The 26,198-nt window shown below is 36.0% G+C and overlaps 3 protein-coding genes across 3 annotated transcripts; 2 read left to right on the top strand and 1 right to left on the bottom strand.

Annotated features, from left to right (window-relative positions):
* The first annotated feature begins 6,807 nt into the window (after positions 1–6,807).
* LOC113310349 lies at positions 6,808–10,059 on the top strand. Its single transcript, XM_026558996.1, has 2 exons — positions 6,808–7,277; positions 7,982–10,059. Exon 2 carries the CDS (start codon positions 7,988–7,990, stop codon positions 9,761–9,763), a length of 1,776 nt encoding a protein of 591 aa, XP_026414781.1. The 5' UTR covers positions 6,808–7,277; positions 7,982–7,987; the 3' UTR covers positions 9,764–10,059.
* A 4,795-nt stretch (positions 10,060–14,854) lies between these two features.
* On the bottom strand, positions 14,855–22,521 carry LOC113310733 (ABC transporter B family member 25, mitochondrial-like). The gene is made up of 20 exons (XM_026559495.1): positions 22,048–22,521; positions 21,707–21,931; positions 21,422–21,608; positions 21,211–21,272; positions 20,794–20,837; positions 20,150–20,252; positions 19,916–20,023; positions 19,632–19,715; positions 19,465–19,525; positions 19,065–19,210; positions 18,858–18,974; positions 18,082–18,167; positions 17,711–17,799; positions 17,509–17,564; positions 17,332–17,412; positions 17,149–17,214; positions 16,972–17,064; positions 16,158–16,222; positions 15,388–15,523; positions 14,855–15,282 (listed from the first exon to the last, which is right to left on the bottom strand). The coding sequence occupies exons 1-20, from the start codon at positions 22,363–22,365 to the stop codon at positions 15,139–15,141; spliced, it is 2,271 nt and encodes a 756-aa protein (XP_026415280.1). The 5' UTR covers positions 22,366–22,521; the 3' UTR covers positions 14,855–15,138.
* Positions 22,522–22,735: 214 nt separating this feature from the next.
* LOC113309132 (pentatricopeptide repeat-containing protein At1g11900-like) lies at positions 22,736–24,960 on the top strand. The gene is made up of 2 exons (XM_026557548.1): positions 22,736–23,019; positions 23,569–24,960. Exons 1-2 carry the CDS (start codon positions 22,876–22,878, stop codon positions 24,640–24,642), a joined length of 1,218 nt encoding a protein of 405 aa, XP_026413333.1. The 5' UTR covers positions 22,736–22,875; the 3' UTR covers positions 24,643–24,960.
* The last annotated feature ends 1,238 nt before the right edge of the window (positions 24,961–26,198 follow it).

Here is a 26,198-nt window from a genome sequence, read left to right as displayed (position 1 = left end):
TTAAGGAATGTTTGGCTAATGGGTATAGAATTGGGTATTAGGGTGCTGAGCGGTTTCATCAAGTCTCGATGATTCGCGAAGCTGAGCCGTGGGATGCGGAAATGATAGATTGATCTAACGTCTACAAGTGAAGAGACTGGTATCGACCGTCGGATTTCTGATACAACGAAACCGACGGCTCAAGATGGAGTTAGGTGCTGGAGTGTTAGACAGGAGCTTCAGACTTTGATGTACTGGCGATGCTGCGACCATTGGATTCAGATGTGATCCAATCTGACGGCTGGCGAAGGAGACGGGTATGGATATTGGAAATGGGTTTGGGTGAGGGTTTTGGGCCTTGGGTATGCCAAGCCCATATATTCTTTAAGGACAATTCTTCCTCTTCAAGCCCACTTCCAGTTGATCCGGCTCTTGCAAACATCATTCTTCGCTGCCTTTCTGCGGGAGTCTTTGCCGTTTCTTTGTTCTTTTCGCTCCGTGAGTTAACCAGGCTTTATTTAGTACCTAAAAATGCAAAATAATTAAGAAAAGTATTTATTCTTGAAAACAATGAAAATACAGAATATGGGATAAAATGTAGAATTAATGCACAAAAGATGAGTTAAATGCCAAGAAAAATATATAAAAATTTGCACTTTTTAGCACTCATCACAACTGTACCTTGAATTAGTGTGAGATTGATTAGGGTTCAACTACAGTCCACTCTGAAGTTCATTGGTAGTAGGCTAGTGTCTGTAGCGGCTTAATACAGTGTGGTGCTCAAACTGGACTAGGTCCCGGGGTTTTTCTGCATTTGCGGTTTTCCTCGTTAATAAAATTCTGGTGTCTGTGTTATTTCTTTTTCGTATTATATTTTGTTATATAATTAAAATATCACAGATTGTGCGTTGAATCGATCAATTGGGAAATCCAACCTTTGGTTGTTGATTGAAATTGATTGATCCTTGAGAATTGGTCTTTGGTACCGTTCAAGTTACTCCTCTTATATTCAACCGGGCACGCGGGTTTCTATTTGTTGATTGCAGATTGAATTAAGAGTTAGAAATATAAACTCTTGTATATACTTTTCTCTAGATTTGACTGTCTAGTTGATTCTCTAGAAAGTATATTAGAGTAAGTCCTCTCAGATTGCCAAACGAATTGTTGGGTGTGGTTGTTAGACCCCCGCATTTTCAAAGTTTCCTTGAACAATGAGTTGTTAACAAGAGAGACAGAAAATCAAGCCTTATGTGTCTGATATGAATATTGGTTTACCTTATATCATGAATGAATGTTTTCACATTTACAGGGTTTCCGTTTCTTATTAACATCCAAGATATAAGCATTTACTCTATTATAAACCTAGTTGCATTACAGCTTTTTTTTTTTAAGATTATATTAGAAAGGAGAAAAATAGAAAAACAACCTACAAAAAAAAAAATCAAAAAAATTACAAACATTCCATATGTAAAACCGATTCCCACTGGAAAAGAAATTGATTCACAGTCACATAGTTAAATGTGTCTTCCTCAGTACTACAAAGAACGATTACTTAAGGAAGTAGACTTATGAAACCTTGGTAAAAATGGAACCGACATTACACTAATTGGTAATTCGTTATTATGTAGTGTACAGAACTTCCAGATGAATTCAAACCTTGGAATTATGTTCGAAAGCAATTTTAGAAACATGGTTTAAGGAAGTAGACTTGCGAAAATTGTTTCTTAGTTGAAAGTTAAATCCAGAACCGATTCTAAGTATAGGACCAATCCCTAGGAAGGACCAACCCCATGACCGATCCCAAGTGGTGATGACCGATCTTAAGTGAGGAGCAATCCTGGAACTGAACTTGACAAAGCAAATCTGTTTTTACGATATGTTTGTTGTCTTCGGGTTTTTACAAAGATTGAGATGTACACGGATGAACTTGGAATGTTCATAAGATGTCGACATAGTATTTGAACATATGTTAAACTCATATATCTTAATGTTCAAGTATTTTCCTTTGATACTCAGGGAAAGATCCTGGAACCGAATTCAATATATTTTTCAATATCAAAATATATATACTTACATATCCTAGAAGTTTGCATATCTTTTGCTTTGTATATTAGTAAATCATATAAAAGTATGGAAACATACCGTCTTCAACAACTATATTATTCTAATTGTTATGAGCATTTTTCGAAAATTATTCATCTCCAAACCAAAATATAGCCTTAGATATGCGTCTATGGGAGTTCAGTTCGCCACTTAAACAAATAAGAAAATAATCATGCAATTATTATATGTAGTAGAACACAAACAATATTTAAAAATGTAATAAAGATTAAAAAAAGTATTATCAATTAAATCATCATGACTAAGACTTCAAAATTATCTAAATCAATGAGAAAGTTAATTATTCGTAAATTTACTAAAACTGATGAAAATATACAAATAAAGAATAAGAAGAATGTACCGTGGTTTCCCTCTCGAAGGGAAAACCCCGCATTCGCTTGCTCCTATATTTTTTGTTGTTGTATGTTACTTCCTATGTTCTTTATTTTCAATTCATAAAAACAAATTTATGTTCGAACAAACTTACTTCTTCAGTTTGATCATGAACGAGGCTTAAAACAAAATATTACGACAAGAAGAAACACCATCATTATCACAAATGAGATTAGAAAACTAAAATGTGGCATGAAAAAGAAAGAGAAACGTTGAAAGCAAAAGAAGAAGAAATAGAGGTGAAGTTGCCCTGAACAGTGAGCTGTCAACAAGAGATAAAAAAAAGTCAAGCCTTATATGTCTGATAAAAAAATCAATCAATATATATATATATATATATATATATATACGTAAAATAAATAAACTGAAAGAAGGATTTCTTACTAGTTCGCCTGCCTTCAAGGAGAGCTGTGGAACAAGAAAGGGAGTGTCCTCAACGATTGATGATTTGTTTCGACAAAAAAAAAGTTTTTTTTTATTTGTATGCCCTAAAAATTGATTTATCCTTTAAGACAGGCGATACTCATTCGGTTCCGGGTACTTATATCGGACCCATTAACAGTTTTGATACCCATTAGATATACTCGATAATGAACCGCTTAATATCGGGTATTTACCGGATCTATCCGACGGGTATCCGCTGTTTTCGAGTACCCGTTAAATCTATAAAACCCTAAAATAGTAAAAGGCTTCTCTTAAATATAGCCCACACTTTTATTAACCATAGTCCAAACCGAGTTAGCACAAAATGGTTTCTAGTTAGAGGCGAGTCGTCATATTACCGATCCAACTGAGTTGATTCAGTTATTAAAATTAAATTCTAAATTTAAATACGATATTCACAAAACCTTCTTCTTCTAAACCGGACAACCACAACTTTTAGCCATAAACCCTAAAACTTTATTTTGTAAATTTGTTGAAAAATCAATCAATCAAAATCATGGGACGAACTAAGGGAGAAACAATCAAATCATCTTCACAAGATATTTCAAGGTTAGTTGTACTAAATTTTTAATATTTTGAATTGAAACCCAAATGAGAAGAATTTGTGTTTAGGGGATTTTGATATTTAGGTAAGAATTTTTGTTGTTGAGATTATGTTCATTAGTTGTAGACCAATTGGTATACAACGATTTTATAATTTAAAGGTTTTATCAAAGTTTTTTAGTTTTGAAGTGTTAGCTAGCGTTAGGATTTTGCATTTCATGTATTTTTTTTTGAAGCATTTCATGTGTTTGATAAATTTTCATTTTCATTTTGTATAGTATAACTTTAATTGCGTAAATCAAGATATAATCATAATAAATAGTACAATCAATAATTATAAATATAACATGTAACTAAATAATAAAATAAAAAATTTGTAGTATTACCTCATTATAAGAAATCAAGGTATTAGTAGAATTGTTGGTACCAACATGATCTTCCAGTAAGTTTCCAATTGATTTTTCTAGTGTTTCAGATGGTGTAGACAGGAAAACTTGATAGATTTTCTTCCATTTTAATAACAATATTAAATAATAATTTTATAAACTTTGTATCTAGTAACAACTAGGGTTCTAAGGTTAAAATATATTTTTTTCTCATGTATATAAACTCTCTTATGAAAGAGAAAAAAACAAAAAGAGAAACACTAAAACGTTTTTTTATAGACTTTCTTATTGATTCACTGAGTCACTAACCCACCCACTCTCCCACTTATTCACTGATTTGCTAGCCTAGTTTGCTAATAATAAAAAAAATCAAACTTCGAATTTTAGTAAAAATAAATTGACCAAAGTCAAATGGGCTATGGTTAATAGAAGTGTGGGCTATGTTCAAGAGGAGCCTAGATGTCGTCTGAAACTGAACACCGAAAACAGATGTTTAACTAAGTGATCTCTTATTGATCCGTGGAATTCGTCTTGGTTTTCTAATACTGATCAGTAACATATTTTCTCTATTATAAGTTGATTTGCAAATTTATTTTATACTTGGATATCTATAATCATTTTGTGACAAAATCCTGGTTCGAAACTCCGTGTGAGAATCTGTTGGTTGTGTTAAATATGAATGATTGCCTTACCAAATACAAATACCAAGAGTGTATTTATACTACAATCAGATACAAAGAGAATGTGAAGAGTCGTACAGACAGTCTGTAACAATTCACACTAACTACACCGACACGAGTGAGTCACACTTGTGCGGAGAAATACAGAAGAAGTGATGCTTCTGTTATTACACCCCCCCACCCCCCCCCCCAAAAAAACTGGATTTTCCTGAAAGGAGCAATCTTCAGCTTGTGTCTGCTAGTTGTTGCACAGTGCACAAATAAGTAACCTGCAGGCTTTTGTTGTGAACCAAATCCCTAAAAAAATGATAGTCAATAGCTAAATGCTTCATCTTGCTATGAAAATTTGGATTAGAAGATAAAGATATTGCACTCTGATTGTCACATGATATAACTGATGGAGTTGAGATAAAGAGATGAAGATCTCTTAAAAGCTGACAAACACACACAACTTCAGCTGCAGTATTAGCCAGAGACCTATACTCAGCTTCTGTAGAACTTCTAGCAACTCCATTTTTCCTTTTGCTAGACCAGGATATTGGATTTGAGCCAAAAAAGATACAAAAACCACCAGTGGATCTTCTAGTGTCAACTGAGCCTGCCCAATCTGCATCACCGAAGTCATGAATAGCTAAAAGTCCTTTTGTAAATAACAATCCATAGTCAAGAGTGCCCTTTATATATCTCAATATCCTTTTAATAGCAGTGAAATGAGTGTCAGTTGGTGCCCGCATATGCAAACAACTCTGATATACTGCAAAACCAATTTCATGTCTTGTCCATGTCAAATATTGCAAAGTACCTACTACAGACATGTATTCACTAGGATATGTCAAAATTGTGCTATCTAACTTTGACAACTGAGAATGTGGAGACATAGGAGTGCTACATGGCTTTGCACCAGTCATATTAAACTTCTCAAGTAAGTCCATAGCATACTTGGTTTGACTGAGAAAAAGATAATTAAAATTTCTTTTTACCCGAAGACCAAGAAAGCAATGCAAATGTCCCAGATCCTTAATGGGGATGTATGACTGAAGTTGTAAAATAAATTGACTTTTTTTTTTGGACAATCAACATATTTCAATTCATTCAAATCAAAACAGTGATTACATGTTCGCTTACATAAATGACAAAAACATCAAAATACAAGATAATCAAGACCCTAATATAAATAAGGACATCAATTACGAGTAGATCGCGAAGAGAAAGAGCAATAAACTGCAAAGATATCCAATTTCTTTTTATGTATAAGGGAGAGATGATGGTATATCCAGAATGATTTCCGACCATTTAATTAGATTGTAGTCTTCTTCGATAAGAGATGCTCCTAAAACAAAGGAGTAATTTTCCCATGAATTTGTCGATCCACAAAAAAACGGATGCTGATTGAAAGCGATGTTGTGATGAATCGTCGATGTTTTTGAATCGAGATAAGCAAGCCACGAACCAGCCATTAAAATTTGAAAAACTCGCCCCACAACGCCGAAAAAAGTCGCCCCAAAACGGCGAAGAAATATGTCAAAAGACACCAGAAACGATGTAAAAACATCTTATTCCTTATCAACTACCAAAAACTTTGAAAGAAAGCAGCTCAAAGGTTTGTTGTTTTTTTTTTCTCTTTTTCTTTTGAGAAAGGGAGGAGAAAGAGAGAGAATGAAGAGGAGAGTTTGTAAAAATAAACTGACTGATATAGTCCTTTGAATTTCCTGTAATCAAAATATCATCAACATATACTAGAATTATAGTGATTCTTGAGCCATACTTTTACACAAACAATGAGGAATCAGTTACAGATGGTTTGAAGTCATGAGATACTAGAATATTCAGCAACTTGTCATACCAAGCCCTTGGTACTTGTTTACTTGCACACATGATGTGGTTTATCTGGATCAACAAACCCAGGCGATTGTTGCATAGCGTCGTGGATAGATAATTCCAATAGTACCGCTGAATATTCTTTTTTTTTTGTAAACAATACCGCTGAATATTCACAGGTGCAATCACTTCGGGCAATGAAAAATCACATGAACAATTCTCAGATGGTGTGCATAAAAATCAGCCACGCACGGTAGTTATTTTTTAAGCAGTAAAAAGGGTAAAATCTCATTGTCGACGAATCACCTCGGGACCAAACCGATCTTGTACTTATACGGTTGCTGAGTCCTTGACCAGACCGGATAAACCATAGAAAGGCGGCCTGTGTGGACCAGTCCAGTACGCTCACTGCGTAAGATAGTGATGACATCCGTAAAACCCTTGAACTTTCTTCATTACGCACCTGCGTAAGATACGTTCTCTCTCTCTCTCTCTCGAAAACTTTCGAAGAAAAAAAAAAGAAAAAGAAAAATTCTTTCGGTAAAAGTGCAGGAAATAAAAAAGACGACCACCACAATTGATTCTCTCCGAATCCACGTACAATTTAGTGTTTTCCATTGATGAATCCTCCTAGTTGCTTCTCAAAATCTTCAAATCCCCAAAAAATCCCTAACTTGCACTCATTACTAGATTCAATAATTTCTTACTTTTGAAACCCTAAATTTCGTTTTCTGAAAATCTTTATATGCTCTTGTAATTGCATTTTTCTTACTTTCCAATATTTAGCGAAAAAACAACCATTTTAATTGATGTGTGTATAGATCGGGGATTCTTATAAATTGTCTACACCATTGATTCGAATTCGCAATTTGGTGCGCTGAATTTGAAGTTACTGGATCAGTGCCTTTGGACGTTGTAATTGTTCCTTCTTCCGGTAAAGTTCCAAAAATTATTATTTGATATATAATTTGTTATTTTTGATTTTTTATCTGGTTAGGGTTTTATTTGCTTGGTGTTTGTAGATACGGATATTTTGGGTATTTGCTGAAACAAATTGTTATGTTTCAGTGATATCTGAAACAATTTGTTATGCTTCAGTGATACCCTACTAGATGTAAAGGCTTTTCCTTTTACCGGAAGGAAAAGTGTGTGTGAATCTTCTAGGGTTGTCCACTGGTGTTGTTCTTTGTTTTTCTGGAATTGAGTGATTGAGAAGTTATTGGTCCTTTATGGTGTATCTCAGTGACATTTAGGAACTAAAGTTTGTTGTAGCCTTTTTTGGAGTAAAATTTGAAATTTATTGCATGGAAATGGCAGATGTTTTAAGCCAAGTGTAGAACTGCTTTGCATTTAGTCTAAAAAAAAGCTTTAACTTCTTTCTTCGCCATTTTATTGTAAACACTGGGTATTGGTTTACCGATGTCCTTTTGTATCTTTCTCCTAATATTCAACATATTCATTCTATAAGTGGCTCACTAGTTCCAGTTATCCAGATAAAAGGTTTTTTTGATTCTTAGATTTATCAGACATTAAGTATGAATATGATCTGTAGCTGTTTTTTTTTTGTTGTTGTTGATAAAATTTGTGGTCGTTTGAGTTTCACTTATGCTCTTATTTTGTTTGCTTTCTTCCTACCAGATCGCGATGGACGGAGAATCACCCAGTTCGTCTCATGATTCTTCTCCTTCTGTTGAACTCGAACAGAGCAGTGGTGCAGTAGGTCATAATGTTGACCAACCAGAGGCACATTGTGCCCTATGTCAAAGAGTCTTCGCACCAGATAATGATGGAAATAGTCTTGAAACCATTAACATATGTGGAGACTGTAAAGATATGTTTCTCGAAGATCTCGAGACAACCATAAGAGATTCTCGTCGGAGAAGGCCATTTAGAGGACGTAGAGGCAGGAGTAGGAGTTCTGACTCAGTCGAGGATCTTTTCTCTCAGCAGTTCTCAAATCTGATAAATTTAGTGAGACAAAATCAAAATACTATTCCTGTGTCTAGCACTGAGCATGAGACACAAGTAGTTGATGGAGATACTGCTGCAAGGGTGCTGCAGCGTACAAGCTCACGCACCACTCCTAACCGCTCTAGAAGATGGTGGAGATCGTCATCTGATAACGAAAGTGAGGGTTTTGATAACTTGGATTCTGTTTTTGGGGAGAGTGAATCTAATGTGAGTTTTGGTGGATATGGAGCTTTCCGTGCAGAGAGTGATGTTATTTCGTTTAGTGCGTATGGTGGGGATTCAGATGTTTCTGTTGATGGTCGTAATAATTTCATGGACAGAGATATATTCATCCAGGCTGATGGTGAAAGTGATTTTGACAGTGATACCGACATCGACCCAATGCATGCAGGTCGTAGCCAATGGAACTCAAACGACCAAGACGAAGATGGAGAATGGGAGGAAACTCATATCGAGGAACACACAGTTGAAGCTGCAGAAGTAGAGGGTTGGATCCGAGGTGCTTTTTCTAGGAATCCTGGAGTAAATGGTGATGATCCTCATGAGTGGTTGAGAGGGTTGCAATCTCCTGAAAGTAGGGGTGGTACTATTCGTTGGAGAGTTCAAGAAAGCAGGACTGCTCGTGTTTCTAACATTTTTGCTAACTTGGAGTCCTCAGAAACATCTCCTTACGTTGGAAACTCAGGTGACTATCTTGATGCGAGAGGCTTTGAGCAACTGCTTGCGCAACTTGCAGAGACTGATAATAACAGAAGAGGGGCCCCGCCAGCAGCTCAATCTTTCGTGGATAACCTGCCATGTGTAGTCATCAGTGAGGAGCATGAGGAGCACGATGAATTGGTGTGTGCCGTTTGCAAAGATCCTCTACCCATTGGTAGTACAGCAAACCAGCTTCCTTGCTTGCATCTCTACCACCCCTCCTGTATTTTGCCATGGTTAAATTCCCGGAACTCATGTCCTCTTTGTCGGTATGAGCTTCCTACTGATGACAAGGAATACGAAGAGGGGAAACGGAGTATTGGGACCAGGGTTCAAGCTCATGAGATTCAACAGGATGAAGAATCTAGTGTAGGTAGTTCCTCTGGTATATCTGATAATGATAACAGGGAAGAAGAAGTTAATGAATTAACAAATAATGGAATAACAGAAGAGGCACATTTAGTAAATGTGGATTGTGCCAGAGATGATTTAGGTAGCGCAAGGAGCAGCCGAGGAAGATGGTTTTTTCTTGCTGCTGCTCCTATTGTCAGCCTCGTCGGAATTGTTCTTGTTATGTGTTTCAGGAGCCCTACTAGGGAGGGTCGAGGAGGGTCACCAAGGGCAGGCCACTGCAACTCTTATCAACAGCATGAGCAACAAGGTTTTTTATCTTCGTCATCCACGGGAAACACATTATCCAGACCTAGCCAGAGGAGTAACGGTAATAAAAGATGGTGGTCTCTTTTTTAGTTACAAGGTACTGCTAGTAACACGTCTTTTCGGTTGAGTATGGAATGACAGAGATTCTAATAGGTTTTCCTCCTTCGCGTTATAGTCTTGCATTTGAGAATTGGATTTCTGTTTCGTCTTCTGTCTATATATTAGTGGGTATATATAATATATGTTGTTTTCTTCAGGCAAGTAATCGCATCAATTTATGTAGTGATGATGGCCTGAAATTTGTTTTCTTCAGCCTAGTAAAGGCACGAGTAATGTAACTGGAACTCCACGAGTAATTTAATTCAGTCTTGTCTTGTGTTATGCAACTCTTGTTAGTCTTGCAATCGCTAAATTTGATGCAAATTATACCGTCCCAGCTTAGCTTTTTTAACTTTTGCCAAAGCCAACAGGAACCAGTGAACCAAATAGCAGCCAAGTTAGGTTTTTCTGGTCTCCAATTTTGGATGTTCCAAGACATAGCAAGATATATGCTTTGTTTGACAAATGAGTCGTACACCATTTTTCATATTTTGAACTGGAAAAATAAAACAACAATTCTCTACAGACATCAAAAAAACACACCACCAAAACGAGGACAGGAGACGACATAGAGACACTATTCCCTTTTTGTATCTCTGATACAAAAGGAGGACAGAAGAGACTCAGCCAGGGAGTGCTCAATTCCTATGAACCACAGAGGCACTATTAACTCTTCTGTCTCTGATACAAGAAGTAGAGAGGCAGGATGGGATTCAACGAGTAGCTCCATTCCCACTTCTAGCGAAGCTATATTTACATATTGGAAAAACTGAACAGATCATTCTCAAGCCTCTAGCTTAATGGTTGAATCTCTTCCATCAATAGTGTTATTTTGTTGTCCCCAGAGCTGTGCGTATCTTCCTGCTCTTAACAACAGAGCATCATAGTGACCTTGTTCAATCACCGTTCCATTCTTCAAAACAATAATCTGCAACATCCATAATGATTATATGCATGAAATTATACAGGTAAATATAGGAAGGGTGGAGAATACAGGAAAAAAAACAAAAACAAAGATACTAGCGGCCAGTGGAAAGAAACATTTACCTCATAGCACTGCACTGCAGTGGTAAGTCGATGTGCATTCTGCAATGAAGATTGACGTACGATTATGCTCTGTGGATTTCAACGCATTTAGAATCTCAGCTTCTGTTGATTATGAAGAGCACCTACCTGTAGCCTTATCACATAACCTAGCAACAAAAACATGAATAATCCATCAAAAACTTAATTTTATCTTGTATGCACTTAGAGATAAGAGAAAAGAGTGTGAACCAAAATGAAGAATGCTGAAAGTATTCGCCTTAGCCTAATTATAATTTGCAGATCCAGTAAAGGCATTTTATGTGAAGTAGCTTGTTGACTTACAAGTTACAATACAGTAACTCTGTGGTATCTATTGGGCCAACCCATATCGTTATTCGCTGGACTAAAAATCTCAGATGCCCCTCTTTGAGTATTGTCAGGAAGATTATCCCTTTTGTGTTGGATTGTTTGGAAGCAATGAGATCTTCATATATTTATAAGGACCAGAGACATCTGAATTTGTCTAAGATGAAGGCAGGCTTAAATGGAGCAAGTACTGTGTTTCGATGTTGGCTCCTCAATATCATGTACATCTTCAGTTCACCGCATTTGAGGGGTTTCAAGTCTTAATATAGTTCTTTCATTAATGAGACAAAGGCAAGTTATGCAACTACTTACAAGATATAGCTGGTACTTTCTAAATGCACGAGCAAGGGCCACCCGCTGCTTTTCGCCACCGCTTAACTGCACAAAAATAAATTGACTTAATTAAGTTGATTCAATCCTTTGGGTCTTCGACTACGGGAACTACAGTTATCTTTATTCGCTAAAACATCTATTTCTTAATCAACAAAATTTAGAACAATTGTGAAGAAACAATCTAAGAAATAGTCATGGTTGAAGTTCCTTGTTAAAGGAAGGAAGAGAAGGCTGCAAGTGAAATTGCTCTGGGTTTCATTAAAACGGGATATTTGTTCACAGAACTTATCCATCAGGGAGAGTAATAAGGTAGGTAGTTATCATCTGCAGAAAATTAGAGGTCCAGGACAAACTACGCAAATTGACACAGGGCACTAATATTAAACACAAGGAGCAATGGCCACGTAAATTGATGGTGCAGTAAAGGAAACTTAGCTTTATGATCTAAACCTCCCTCAACAAAAGAATGGAATTTTTATGAGCAGTTACTCTCCAGTACCCAGTGATGCTCAGATAACAGTGATCTTCAGTTTCATTATTACATAGAAATACACCTGACAAAATAGAAGCGGTTCACTTAAAGAGGGTGCACCCATACTAACTTTTGCATCTTGACTTGAGCAAGTTCAAAAGAAAAGCAACTACCGGAGGTGTGCTCAAACACCCTCTCTATGTGCAAATATTGCTTTTAGTATCTCTTTGGTTTTATCTGTTATCAGCACTACACTCTAATACTTCCTTTTCGTCATTGATTTTCACTACCTTGCAATCCTATTTTAAAACAAGCTGGAAGAGGTCTTGTTCTTTGGTAAATCCGTAAATGGATGAGAAATCAACTTGTTTGTATGACAATAACACACTAACCTTACGTCCAGGTTCACCGACTATAGTTTTGTATTGCTCCTGAAATTTCATAATTATAAGTATTATCGTAGACCTGAAAATTCAGAAGAAATCAGTAATAATTCGAGGCTACAGCTGTGAAAAGAAGACATTAAAATTTGCCAGTAAATCATCACAGACCAGACCTCTTCCTCCGACGCGGTTAGCGATCAACAACTAATATTACGGACTGCATCATTGAAAATACCTGATCATTCAACCAAAGGAACATAAAATTCAAAGTAAGACCAGAACTTACAAACCTTTACTCCAGGCATGAACCCAATGCTCTCTAATAATACTGCATTGAAATTCTTAACTTATTTGAGAGAACTAATTTCTGCCCAAAACATACCTATACAACAAATTATTGTAACCACATTATACAGAAAGATTATGCTTCATAAAAATAAAATAAAATAATACTTAAACAAATAAAATCAATATTCATTCAAATGCTATTACTTAAACAAAGCTTGCTTACATTGAGAAACTGAACTACAATACTACTAGAAATTGAACTTATTATTAAAAAATAAATAAAAATAACACCCAAATACGGAAAGAATGAAAGAAGATTACAGAAAGAAACTAAGAATTACAACATTGGATTTGGACATTGGAAGAGAGCTCCTGAGTGTTTAGGATTGAAAAACCCTAAACCCTAATTTTTCCAAAGATTCTCAACTGCACTATTTATAGATTGTAGAGAGACTCTGCAAAGTACATAACTTTGAATGAAATGTTATCTGACTAAAGAAGCTTACGTGATAACTACAACTCTTTGGTGTGTTATTTTCTGAGAAAAATACAAAAAGCTATTTCGGCGCCTTTTTAAGTCCCTTAAATGGGGCCTGACTACCGCCCTGACTATTTTTGGGAAATGATGTCAGTAATTCCGTAATTTAAACGTTTTTTTCGTTGAGTTATTCGTTGGATTGTATCGAAATTCAAAGTACCCAAAAAAGAAAATCAGACATTTTGGTGCCGTTATTATCCATATATTCAGAGTTGCACTTGAGTGAATTTTCAGGGATCCTTTGCTTCCTAGTCCACACAAAATTTAGAGGTACTGCCCGTAACACGTACATCTGTGCCTAGATAGTTTTGGCAACTCCCAAAGTTTGAAGCTACCTTCCCAGCAATAATACGCTGGTTTGTGTGTAAATAATGTACAAATAAATCGATGAATCATATTTTTTAGTTTTAGCTTGTTAGGATTTCAATTAATATTGATATAACTGTTTTTTGGAAATTTTTTTGGAAGTTGAATGTATCGCAAAGAATAAAAATCTTCTTATATGCTTCAAAAAAAAAAAAAAAAATCTTCTTATGGAAGTGTATTCATAATGCCTTGCCTGTTAGGAAAAATCTGAGTGAACATATGGATGATATAGATATAAAATGCATTTTCTGTGATCATGGATATGAATCTTTAAAGCACTTGTTTTTTGAATTCCCTTATGCTAAATCTGTGGCTTTGCTGCCTCCTGTTGTGGGTATAAATCATAGTAGTAATTTAGATTACTCTTTTGCACAAATGTATTCTAACTGGATAGCAGGTATATATGAAAACTCTGAGATAGAAATCATGGCAACTAAATGTTGGTTGAAAGAAAGATGTCTACGAATCTTTCAATCCAAATCAACAACAAGCATTTAACTATCTCTTGTTGTTCAGAGGCACTTGGCTTTTTGGTCTCCTCTGAGACAATTAAAACAGGGAGTTATAAATAATACCACTTCTGTGTTACATAGTCATATTGATATAAATGCTAGTAGATGGTCAAAACCCCAAGTAAACCAACTCAAAATAAACTTTGATGCTTCTTGGTTTGATTCTTCTACTCCTGCTGGATATGGTATAATTCTGAAAGATGATACAGGTGGTGCAATCCAAGCCACAACTGGGACTTTCAGGGCCTCCACAGCAGAAGAAGCAGAGGCTCTGAGTATGCTGGAAACAGCAAACTGGCCAAAAAGAATGGACCTAAAGAACTTCTCAGTGGAAGGTGATTGTCAGAGGCTCATCCTTTATGCTCAGGACAAGCAGAGCAACATCTTTTGGAGAAACAAAGCCATAGTATCTGAAGCTGTGAAGATTTTGAAAACATGTGAAAACTTTTTGGGTTTTATGTTTAAGAACAGGAATGGCAACGAAGTGGCAGACATTTTGGCACAAGAAACGCGTAAACAAGGAATTCATAAACAAGAATGGGGGTTGATGCCACATTTTTTAAATTCTGCTTTACTATCTGATGTTTGTTATTCTAATTCAGCTAATATTTCTAGCTTACAAAATGGAGTTAACATTATGTTGGTGGACACCAATATCTCAAAAACCAACATTTTGGATACCCCTATGTAATTTTTTTCTTTCAATATAAGTAATTTTCAAAAAAAAAAAAAAAAAAGCTTGTTAGGATTTCAATTAATTTCTTGTAAGATGGTTTTAATTAAAAAGAAAAAAAAATGTAAAACTGGGAAAAAAAAATGTTTGTTTTCTTTTGCGAGATCTCAGGATTGAACATTTCTTTTTACACACTGAAAATGGACAGCTGAAAGAGACTATATACTCTTCTGTCTTTGATACAAGAAGAGGATGGAAAAGATTGAGCGTGGGAGAGCTCTACCACGGTGGACCACAAAAAGGCATTATGTATATGGTACAAGGTGAGACGACGGAAAAGTTTCAGCGAGTGAGAGCTCCACTCCCTCTTCTCCCGAGGCTACAGTCTGGAAACTTGACCAGATCATCCTCAAGCCTCTAGTTTAACGGTCGAATCACTACCATCAACAGCGTTGTTTTGCTGTCCCCAGAGCTGTGAATATCTTCCTGCTCTTAACAAGAGAGCATCATGGTGACCTTGTTCAACCACCTTCCCTTTCTCCAAAACAATAATCTGCAAACACCCAGTGATTAAAAGTATGAAATCGTATAGATAAAAGAAGGGCGGGAATACAAAAAAAAAAAGGAAAAAGACAGATAGAAGAAAGAAACTATTTACCTCATCGCACTGCATTGCAGTGGTAAGCCGATGTGCAATGAAGATTGACGTACGATTATGCGCTATGGATTTCAATGCATTTAGTATCTCAGCTTCTGTTGTACTATCAAGAGCACTCGTAGCTTCATCACATAACCTAGCAATAAAAGCATATATAATCCATCAAAAACTTAATTTCATTTTTTATGCACTTGTAGAAAAGTAAAAGGTACTGCAGCAGGGATCGACTGGGAGATATTATGTCACATCTTAACTGCATGTGAGTTCAATCGCTCCTTTCTTGCAGATACGAAGATAATAATGCACCAAAATGCAGATTGCTGAAACTATTCAACCTTGGCGCAATTATGATTTCGAAGATTTAGGGAAGGCATCTTCTATGAAATAGCTTGTTGATTTACAATATAGGTAATATGCACAAAGGCTTTCCAGTCTAGCTCATTGGTATATATTGGGCCAACCCATATCGTTATCAGTTGGACTCAGAATCTCAGACACCCCTCTCTTTTAGTAACAAAAAGAAGATTTTCTCTTTCGTGCTGGATTATTTGGAAGCAAAGAGATCTTCATATATTTATAGGGACCAGAGATGGATGAATTAGTCTTGAGATGTAGGCAGACTTAAATGGAGCAAGTACAAAGTCCTAAGTGTGTTTCAAGGTTGGCTCCTCCCTATCCTATAATATGTCAGTTCTCCGCATTCACCAGAGGGGTTTCAACTCTCAATAGTTTTTATTGATCAGATAAATGCAAGTTATGCAACTACTTACAAGATAGCTGGTGCTTTTAAGAATGCACGAGCAAGGGCCACCCGCTGCTTTTCACCACCGCTTAACTGCACAAAAATCAATTGACTTAACTAAGTTAACTCGATCCTTTGGCCACGGGAACTACGGTTATCTTCAATCACTAAAACATCATTTCTTTATACATATAAATGTAGAACAATCGTGAGGAAACAATTTAAGAAATAGTCGTGGTTGAAATTCCTTGATCAAGAAAACAAAGATGGGAAATTTGTTCACAGAACTTATCCATCAGGGAGAGTAATAAGATAGGTTGTTCTCATCTGCGGGAAACCAGAGGTCCAGGACAAATTACACATATCGGTGCAGGATAGTGACTAATATGTAAACACAAGGAGCAATGGTCGCCTAAATTGGTGGTGCAGAAAAGTGAAACTTAGCTTGATGATCTGAACCTCCCTCAACTAACAGGTTTGTATGAGCAATTACTCTCCAGTTTCCAGTACCCAGCGATACTCAGATTGCAGTGAGCTTCAGTTTCATTACTACATAGATACCAGGAGAAATAAAAGCAGTTCTCGCATCCTAACAGGATGTACCCATACTACCCTTTTGCATTTTGACTTGGACAAGTCAAAAGCAACTACCCCAACACCCTTTAAATGCAAATATTGCTTCTAGTATCTCTTTTATTATCTGTTATTAACACTACACTCTAATACTTCCTTTTGGTCATTGATTTTCACCACCATGAAATAATTTAAAGCAATCTAGAAGAGGTATTTTTCTCTGGAAAATGAATGGGAACCAACTTGGTTGTATGACAATAACCACTAACCTTAAGTCCACGTTCACCAACCATAGTTTTGTATTGCTCTGGAAATTTCATGATGGTATCATGGATTGCTGCACGTCGAGCTGCATCGTAGACCTGAAATTCATAAGATATCAGGAGTAGTTCGAGGCTACAGCTTTAAAAAGAAGGCATTAAGTTTGTCAGCAAATCATCACAGACCTCTTCCTCCGATGCAGATAACCGTCCATAACGAATATTGTGGAATATCGTATCATTAAAAAGTACCTGATCATTCGATTAAATAGCAATCATAAGAAGATCAGAACTAAAAACAAAAAAGACAAATATGGTGTTCTAAAACCAGTAACAGAAAAACATAATGAATTGCTTTTCCAAACTTACAGTATCTTGTGGTACAACACCAATAGACTTCCGTAGACTCTCAACAGTCACATCCCTAATATGCTGGCCATCTACCCTTATCTGACAAAATTAAAAAATTAGCAACTTTTCAAGGAGATAGATGCCAGTATCAACGCGTTAAACTAGAAAATTAAAAGGGAAATGTCCGGTCCTTACAGCTCCATTAATGGGATCAAAAAATCTGTACAGCAGTCTAAGTATGGTCGACTTACCTGCAAATACATTTCACAATGAATGATTACTGGTTAAGCACGAAAATTTCCTACAGTGAAAGCTACCGCGATACCCAAAAGAATGGATAACACTAAGAAAACACATACTTAAACATTGATAAGTTTCAGGGCCTCTTGAGACTTACCACTGCCACTTGTTCCTACAATTGCAACACTTTTTCCAGCAGGCACAGTAAAAGATATCCCATCGAGGATCTTTCGTTCTGCCAGGTATCTAAATCATAAAAAACGAACAAAAAAATCAATCATCAGCTGCTAAAATATGATAAAAACATAAAATAATAGAAACCGTCTGAAAGAGATTGACAGAACTGAAAAATCTTTGCAGTTAGCAAAAAGAAATTTTCGGTTTACAAGTATCACAAAGGCATTGCAAAAAGGAACAGAGGAAAGGTACATGGCATTTAAAAGGTAAGCCAAAGTCACAACGAAGCCAAGATATGTATGCTAGAAAGCACCACATATGTACGTGATATTAAGTAAACAGAGAAGTTACCCAAAGTGCACATTGTCAAACTCAATACTTCCTCCACTCAAATTTAGCGGTTTCGCATCATGTGCATCAGCAATTTCTGCCTTTTCCTGCACTCATGGAAACAAAACCAAATTAACCCTTCAAGAAACGAAGGTAGCAACAACCTTAAAACACTAAATCACAATAAACCACATCAAATATGTAACGGTTATTTTCTTTTTAAGCAAGAGCAGGAAATGGTAGTCGAGAAAAAGACGGGTGAAAGAATAAACAATACTCTCGTACACTTCTATTGTTCTTTATTTGTAAAGCACAGAAATCAAGAGTGCTAAGATAAACTAGTATATGACCACTTCTTGTTTCTGAGGACAGACATTACACCTTGAAAATCTATAATATATTAATACTACTTCGTCTTGCTGGTTCTAAATTAAATAAGAACTGACACTCTGGCAGTACACAGAAACAAATGATTGTCTGTTATGATCATTTCACAAGTATTTGAAACAATCTAAATGCACAGCTGGTACATAATTTATCAGGCACGGAATGATTTTTCAATGACAGTATAAGTAAGAAATATATAGGACTGATATCAAATGATTTATTATAACCAAACACTACTGCAAATCCAAGCTAAAATTATGGTTTCTCAAAAATCAAGTAAAATAGAGGGTGCTCCGATATGGTAACTCTTCACAAAACAAAGATACAGTGCCTAGTGCCTATTTAGTTAATAATACATGAGTATCTAATCTTACTAAGGAACAACTATAGTGGAAAAGTTCATGAGATACCTCTAGTAACTGAAACATGGACTTCATATCAACAAGACTCTGCCTGGTCTCACGATACACACTGCCAAGGAAATTGAGAGGAAGAGATAGCTGGAAAAGAAGCCCATTTACCATAACCTGGTAATCCAAAGTCACATTCACATTAAAGAGATGAACAAAGATAAAATATATAAATAAATGATCAACAAAATATAACTGAAAACTAACCAAATCACCAACTGTCATCTCCCCTCTCATAATTCCATGAGAACACAATACCATGGCCATTGAAAGAGCCGTGCTAAATATCACATTTTGGCCGAAGTTCAAAAAAGCAAGACTACTGCTAGTTTTTAAAGCAGCATCCTCATATTCTGAAAAATAGCACTAACATTATGAAACAGCCAACAAAAGTAGAAACAAAATACTGATATGCAATACCCATTAGAGTGCCAGTAGATTCTTTGCATTAGATAGTAATAATTACCTCAAGTCTCTAACACTAATAACTAAAAGTGGTACAACAAGATATTGTGCAATGCTGGACACTTGCCAACCAATATCTTATGAACTACTTGAGAAGCTAAAAGTAAAGTAACTTATAAGCTATAGAATCTAAACAACTTACTCTTTAGGAACTCATCATACTTTTCAGCTTCAAATTCCTCGTTGTTAAAATACTTCACTGTCTGAAAAGTTATGTAGCATTCAGGTGAATGTGGCGCAAGTGGAAACTGTATATCTTTATTTAAAGAAACTCGAAAAACAACAGATGAAACAAGAAGGTTATCTAACCTCGTAATTGACAAGTGAATCAATAGCTCTGGAACTTGCATCATTATCAGCCTTATTCATGACCTGCCTAAACTTAGTTCGCCACTAGAAAGACAAAGAGAAAGTTTTAGAAAATGGTTACTATACTTCTCTTTTTTTCTGGAAAGAGGGCAATATAATGAAAATCCAATCAGGATTCCGTGCAACAAATAAGAAAATAACTTGTGAGAATATAGTATTACTGACAAAACAAAACCACATTACTGAACATGAAAGGTGCTACAATGATGCACCAAAAAACTTACTTGTGTCACAGACAATGTGAAAGCAATGTATGCAGCAACTGATAAGGATGTAATCCAAGCAAAAGGTGCTCCAAATTTGTATGCCAGTATGCCTGCAACCATGGAAATCTGTAAAAGAAAATAATTATTTTAAAAGGGAAAACAAAGGGATACTACAATGCTAACACAAATACACCTCAAGGAAAAAGTCCCCCAAAACAAGGATATGAAAAATCTATAGAAAGGGTATAATACCTCCAAGATGGTAGGAACAACATTGAATACCATAGATGAAAGAATGAAATTTATTGCGCGGCTGCCTCGATCAATTATTCGGTTCAGCGCACCAGTTTGCCGGCTGAAGATACAAAAGCCAAGTCAGGAATTGCCTTTCAATTCATACAAAAGCCAACATGAACAGAGATAAAGTTACTGGATATGTATGGGGAAAGACAATTCATCGATATGTATCATTTAGAAATGAGTCAGACCGAATCAGCAAAGCGCACTGTAGTATTGTACCATATTAGTCCAAAATCTGATAGCTGAGTGTTAGATAACAAAACTATAAAAGTGAAGAATAGAACTTGCAACAATGTAAACTTCTCGAAGGAAAACTGAGTACAAGGATGTGGTTGACACATTGAACTTTCATTAGACTTTTGATTTTAACTTAATTAGCAAAAGAAAAGAAAAAACGAAAAATGAACACGTGTTCAAAGAAGTTCAACACAGAATAAGAAAAAATTATCACAGGAAGCACAAAAGACTTTTCATTCTTATGCAATACACTTCAAACAAAAACCAAAATGCTTCAAGGAATTTCTTATCCGGCAATAGTTTGGTAGTTACAAAATAAACAAACAGACACCGTGTAATTGTAGGTATAAATGTAGTACCTGAGGTGATAACGAAGGTCAAGATCATGCAGATGTGAAAACACCTACACAAGTTAGAGCCATCTTTCATTACATACCAGAAAGATTACTAACAATTAGACTTATATATCTAAAGTCATGTTGATAAAACTACAGACAGTACAAGTTATTCATGGATAGTTTTAGGCCGCAGAACCAAAAAAAATAAAAAAATAAAGACCTACAAGTAGAGACAAATAACGCACTTCATGGAATACTGCTTAGCTTGAGACGAGAAGAATTGATTTTATATTTCAGGATGATGGTTCGGCATTCCACGTGAATACTGAGAATTACATCACTAAGATTGATTTATCCTAAAACAGTGTATTCCAAAGCATAGAAACAAATACGAACAAAAGCAAGAGGAGATTAAAGAAAGATAAGCCTGTGGTGTACCTTCCTAGAAACTGTGCGAATAGTCCTCAAGGCCACCTTAGAAAATACAGCAGTCCGCAGTTCTGTCAGGAGAATCACATGTGACAATAAGAAATAAGGAAAACAATAGAAGAATTAAACAGTACGACTCTAAAAAAGATCTCCACACTGTAACCCCACTTATAAAAACAATATATAGACAGGAAATAAGGATTACTTCATAGTGCAATACCATTGCAAGCAGAAGACCCGGCCCGTGCTATTCCGTACCCAACTAAAACAGCAACAGGGCTCACAAATAGTGCCAAGTAAGTAGAATTTGCAGCTGAAAAGGTAGCTAGTGAACCAGCAGTCCCCGTTGCATTTGATAACCAATCCACAGATAACTTGAATAAGAAAGGCACTTGAACGTTTAAAACCTGAAACACATTAGCCATATCTTATTAGAAAAGAGCGAACATCTAACTTCCAGAGCATTTCACAATCCTAAGCAAATAATGCATAAAACTGAACTTACCTTTGATCCAACCAAAAGACCCAATGCTAATACCACCCTCAGTTTAAATTCATAATTATCTTTCAACCATAAATATTTTGCAAGAGTTTTTAATATACGCATATCTGCCGCTTGTTCGTTCTCCTTCGGCACAATTTTAGTCTCGATTTTCTTTTCAACTGGTTTACCGTTCGACGTATCCCCAGCTGATGATGAGAACAATGCATACCCTTTATGTATTGAATTCTGTCAAACAAACAAGCATCAATTGAAATAACTAGACACAAAAGAACCCAAATTAAATCAAAACTTGCATAAACAGATAATATTAAAATGAGTATTGAGTAATTCTCTCTACTTACAGATTCTCTAAAAGGTCTACTCCCTAAGGGTGAAGGAGTATCTGATAGAAAACCATTGACATGTCTATACATTCCATTTTTTCTTGCAATATCCATCTGATTGCGCCTGAATTCACCAGTAAACGGATGTTTCTGTATCTTCAATCTTTCAATACCACTGCTAAAACATCTCTCCTGAGAAGAAATAAGAGAAAGTCTCAAATGACTGTGGAAACGGCACAAATACGATGCATTTCTATAAGCACCCATGTTTGCTCCTCCTCCTACAGTGGGTTTGGAAAATTGACAAACCCTAATACACTTAGAAACAGATATCATTCTTTTCGAACTCTGATGAACAATCAGCTCAAGAGTTAATAATTAGTGTTTGGATTTCTAAAGAACATAGTTTTCTTCAGGAAATCAATGACAAAATTCTGATATCCTCAAACCCCTAAACCCTAAGAAGAAAATCTTTTTTTAAAATGTTTGGTGGGCATGAGAATTCAACTCGCTTTCGCCCCTTGTTTTATCAGATTTTAGTAGGAGGAGTCAACTTAGGAAACTGGCTGGGTACATTGAATCGGGACGCTTTCGAGTCAAAACTGAGCCAAGTCAGCGATTTAGAAACTACACGATGACGTGTCAAGTGTAGTATATGTATATTTATCTATTTTTTCTTCTCATTTGTTAAAATCTGCATTTTCATTAATTTTTCCCTCTGATAAACCCTAGAAAAGAATGGGTTTCTAAAGCCCCACAGAAACATAATTTAGTTTTTGGGTCTTGAGTATCTTTAAATTAGGGGATTTTGATGGCAGAATTGAATAAAACCCTAAATTTATTTTGATGAGTAAAATAAGACATTGTCTTGGAATTTCAGTCTCAAATTGTTGCATCAGCAGTGTATTATTCTGCAGCAAATACTTCTCGACCAGACGAGTCTCTTCATTTACTAAGATATCAAATCATACAAGCAAGGTATCATATAAGGTATTCATCTATTCACTCATTCCATTTTACAGTTTTGATTGTTCCAACAATGTAGGTTTTTTTTGTTTATCATCGTGAGTTTGCCATTTTTATGCGTGTTTCGAGCTTACAAGTGTGTAATTTGTGTTTTATATCATTATCATTTTGCGGAAAATGAAATTGAAAAAGAGCTCATTTCGTTGTGAATTCGGGTCTTATTTATTGATGCTGGATTCATTAGCCTGGGTCTGAGAGAAAAAACCATTCCTTTGTATGCATGTACTGTATTGAAATGCAATGTTGTTGCACTTCGGGGGCTTACTTTTCTTTAGGCTCATATTTTCACGATTGTAGTCATTCTTGAGAAACTCAACTCATTCCTGAGACTTTTAATTGTTCAGTACCAAATGAGAATCATCCGCTCATGTTTTGTATATCTTGCTATTGTCTTAAACTTTTGTGATTCTATTCTATCTTATCAACAGTGGAGATAGACTAGTTGGTTAGTTCTTTTGTTATAGTGCTTCTTTTGTTTGTCATGTCCCTAACGTCTTACCTTTTCCATTGCAGAAGTATATCAAATCCATCCCACTTAGATTTGGTGGAATTTATCCATTCTTTTCGGTTTATCCATTCTTTCCGGTAATAAGCATTTCTATAGGCAATTATCAGTATCTTTCAACTCAGACATCTCCTGGGGAACATGCACTAACAGAGGAGGACCTGAATCGAGTTCTTTCTGAGATAGAAAAGAATCCAATTTTGGGTAAGGAAACCTGCCATTGTTACATTGAGAAGCTATCCAAATCCAGCAATCTATTGGATGCTGTTAGATTACTGCAAACTTTACGTGATAAACAAGTCTTTCTGTTCCCAAAAACTTATAACATCCTCCTTATAGCAGTTGGTGAAGGAAATCATTTTGAACTTTTGTCTCAGATATTTAAGGATCTTTTGATTTCCTCTAACTTTCTACTTGGTCAAGATTCATATTCAAATCTTGCCAAGTCCTTTCTGAAATCAACAGATATTGTTCATATACTAAAACTTGTTAAAGAAGTATCTGAACTGACATTTCAAGGAAGTGCTAGGGTTATGAACAGGATTATTTCTAGCTTTGACAAATCTGGGCAGATTGATACAGCATTGCTAATATTTGATCATATGAAGGATTTGAAATGTAAACCAGATACTATCACATTCAATACAGTTTTAGCAATATTGGGCCGTGCTGGTCATGTCGATGAATTGCTACATCAGTTTGCTTCAATGAAGGAAACCAACATGGTGCCAGACATAGTCTCTTACAACACATTAATCACCAGTTTGCGAAAACTGGGAAGGATGGATCTGTGCTTAGTTTTCCTGCAAGAAATGTGTGAAAGAGGACTTAAGCCAGATCTCCGTACTTATACTGCTTTAATTGAAGGGTTTGGGCGGCTAGGGCATACTGAGGAAGCACTGAGACTCTTGGGAGACATGAAAACAAGAGGTGTACGTCCTTCTATATACATTTACAGAGGATTGATTAGCAATCTGAAAAAGATTGGAAAGTTTGAGCTGGCTATAAATTTAGAAGCTGAAATGAACTCTTCTTTTTCAGACCTGATAGGCCCTAAAGATTTTAAAAGGAGCTACAGGTAGGTCTACTTTCCGGCTTTCAGTTTTGAGCAACCATAGCTGGTGGTTCGAAGTCTTAAATGTAGGATCCTTGGTTTTGGTTTCTCCTTCAATAAAGCTGTTTTGGATATATGCTGTGTTTTGCTTCTTGATCTCTAAAATTATTTACGACAGTAGAGTCTAGTCATAGTTGAAATCATTTAGAATGAACTTGTGTTCGCCATTGTTTGTCATTTTTCCCATGTCCCATGTTTGTTACAGAAAATTCAAAATGAAACTTAGATGTAAACTTCTTCTGTGACGGGTTTTAGATCTCAATGAAATGTGGAATTTTTAGTTTCAGTCTGAATTAGTTCATTCAAGCACCACTCTGATTAAAGAAGTTTTAAATCATTGGGAAACAAGAACATCATTTTGGTTCCTCTATTTTGGTTACGCATTTGAGCAAGGGTTAGTAACAGTAGAGTTCAAATTGTGCATGCAAACCATCCAAGGACTACATTGTCTGTAGGTTCGACTTAAACAAACAGTCTCTGCATACTTGGTCCCCAACTAGGTAGGAACCATGTATATGCTCTTCCACTGCTCTATTTGACCAAGTTGGGCAACCCGGCATGCGAGCCTAGCATGGGATGATTAACTGCCACAATGACCCACTGCTCTATTTGACCAAGTTGTGCTGCTCTATTTGACCAAGTTGTGCAACCCGGCATGCGAGCCTAGCATGATTAACTTTGCCATTGGAGATGCTCCACTATTGTAGCAACAACCGACCATCTGAGACGTGAACCTATTGATGGAAGTTTGGAACCCATGCTCGATTGATGACTTTAATAATATGTTGCGCCCGTGCGCTGCACGGGCTGAAATATTCTGTAGAAAGTGAAACTAAAGATTGGTAATTTTATAAAATAGGTAATCAACAAAATAAAAAATGGAAACAGTAAAATTAATCCAAAATAATAAGATACTTACATTAAAAGGATTTATTGTAATCCTACTTATTCTTGAAAGTGGCATTATATTTTTTTTCCCGACAAAAAAATAATTGAACATACCAAAACTATATCAACTAAACGCCTCATTACCACTATTGCATTTGCAGCTGTATTTATGGTTCCTGGTGGTAGTATGCCTGATAGAGTTCTGAAAAAACTGTCGATGCAGAATGGGTTCTGTGACCACTGGTATCACGTACAGATCTAAAACGTCATGTCTTGAGACTTGACAGCCGTACAACTTCTTTACTCCCTTGTAGAAGCCAAGCACCAATTGGATTCCTGTTAATGTAGAGTCTGTTTTGAAGTTTTTATTGGATAAGTGTTTCCCGATTGCACTTAACAATTATAACATAGACACACTTTCCCTCAAATCTCTTGCGTATATATGCCTTAAATCACAAAAAAGCCTTCTAAAACATTCACATAAAAACCTTCTAAAAGCCAAAAGTATGCCATCAACACGGATGGATTAAAGCAAATACTAAGAAGACATAAGAGAAGCGAGCCGGTTTTAGGAACCAATGTGTACTTTAACAGCTTAAGCATACCCAATACAAAAATGAATATTAAAAAATTACC

The sequence above is a fragment of the Papaver somniferum genome, chromosome 9 (assembly GCF_003573695.1).
Source record: "Papaver somniferum cultivar HN1 chromosome 9, ASM357369v1, whole genome shotgun sequence".
NCBI lineage: Eukaryota > Viridiplantae > Streptophyta > Magnoliopsida > Ranunculales > Papaveraceae > Papaver > Papaver somniferum.
The sequence above is the reverse complement of the archived record's forward strand: the minus strand, read 5'-3'. Positions and strand labels throughout refer to the sequence as shown.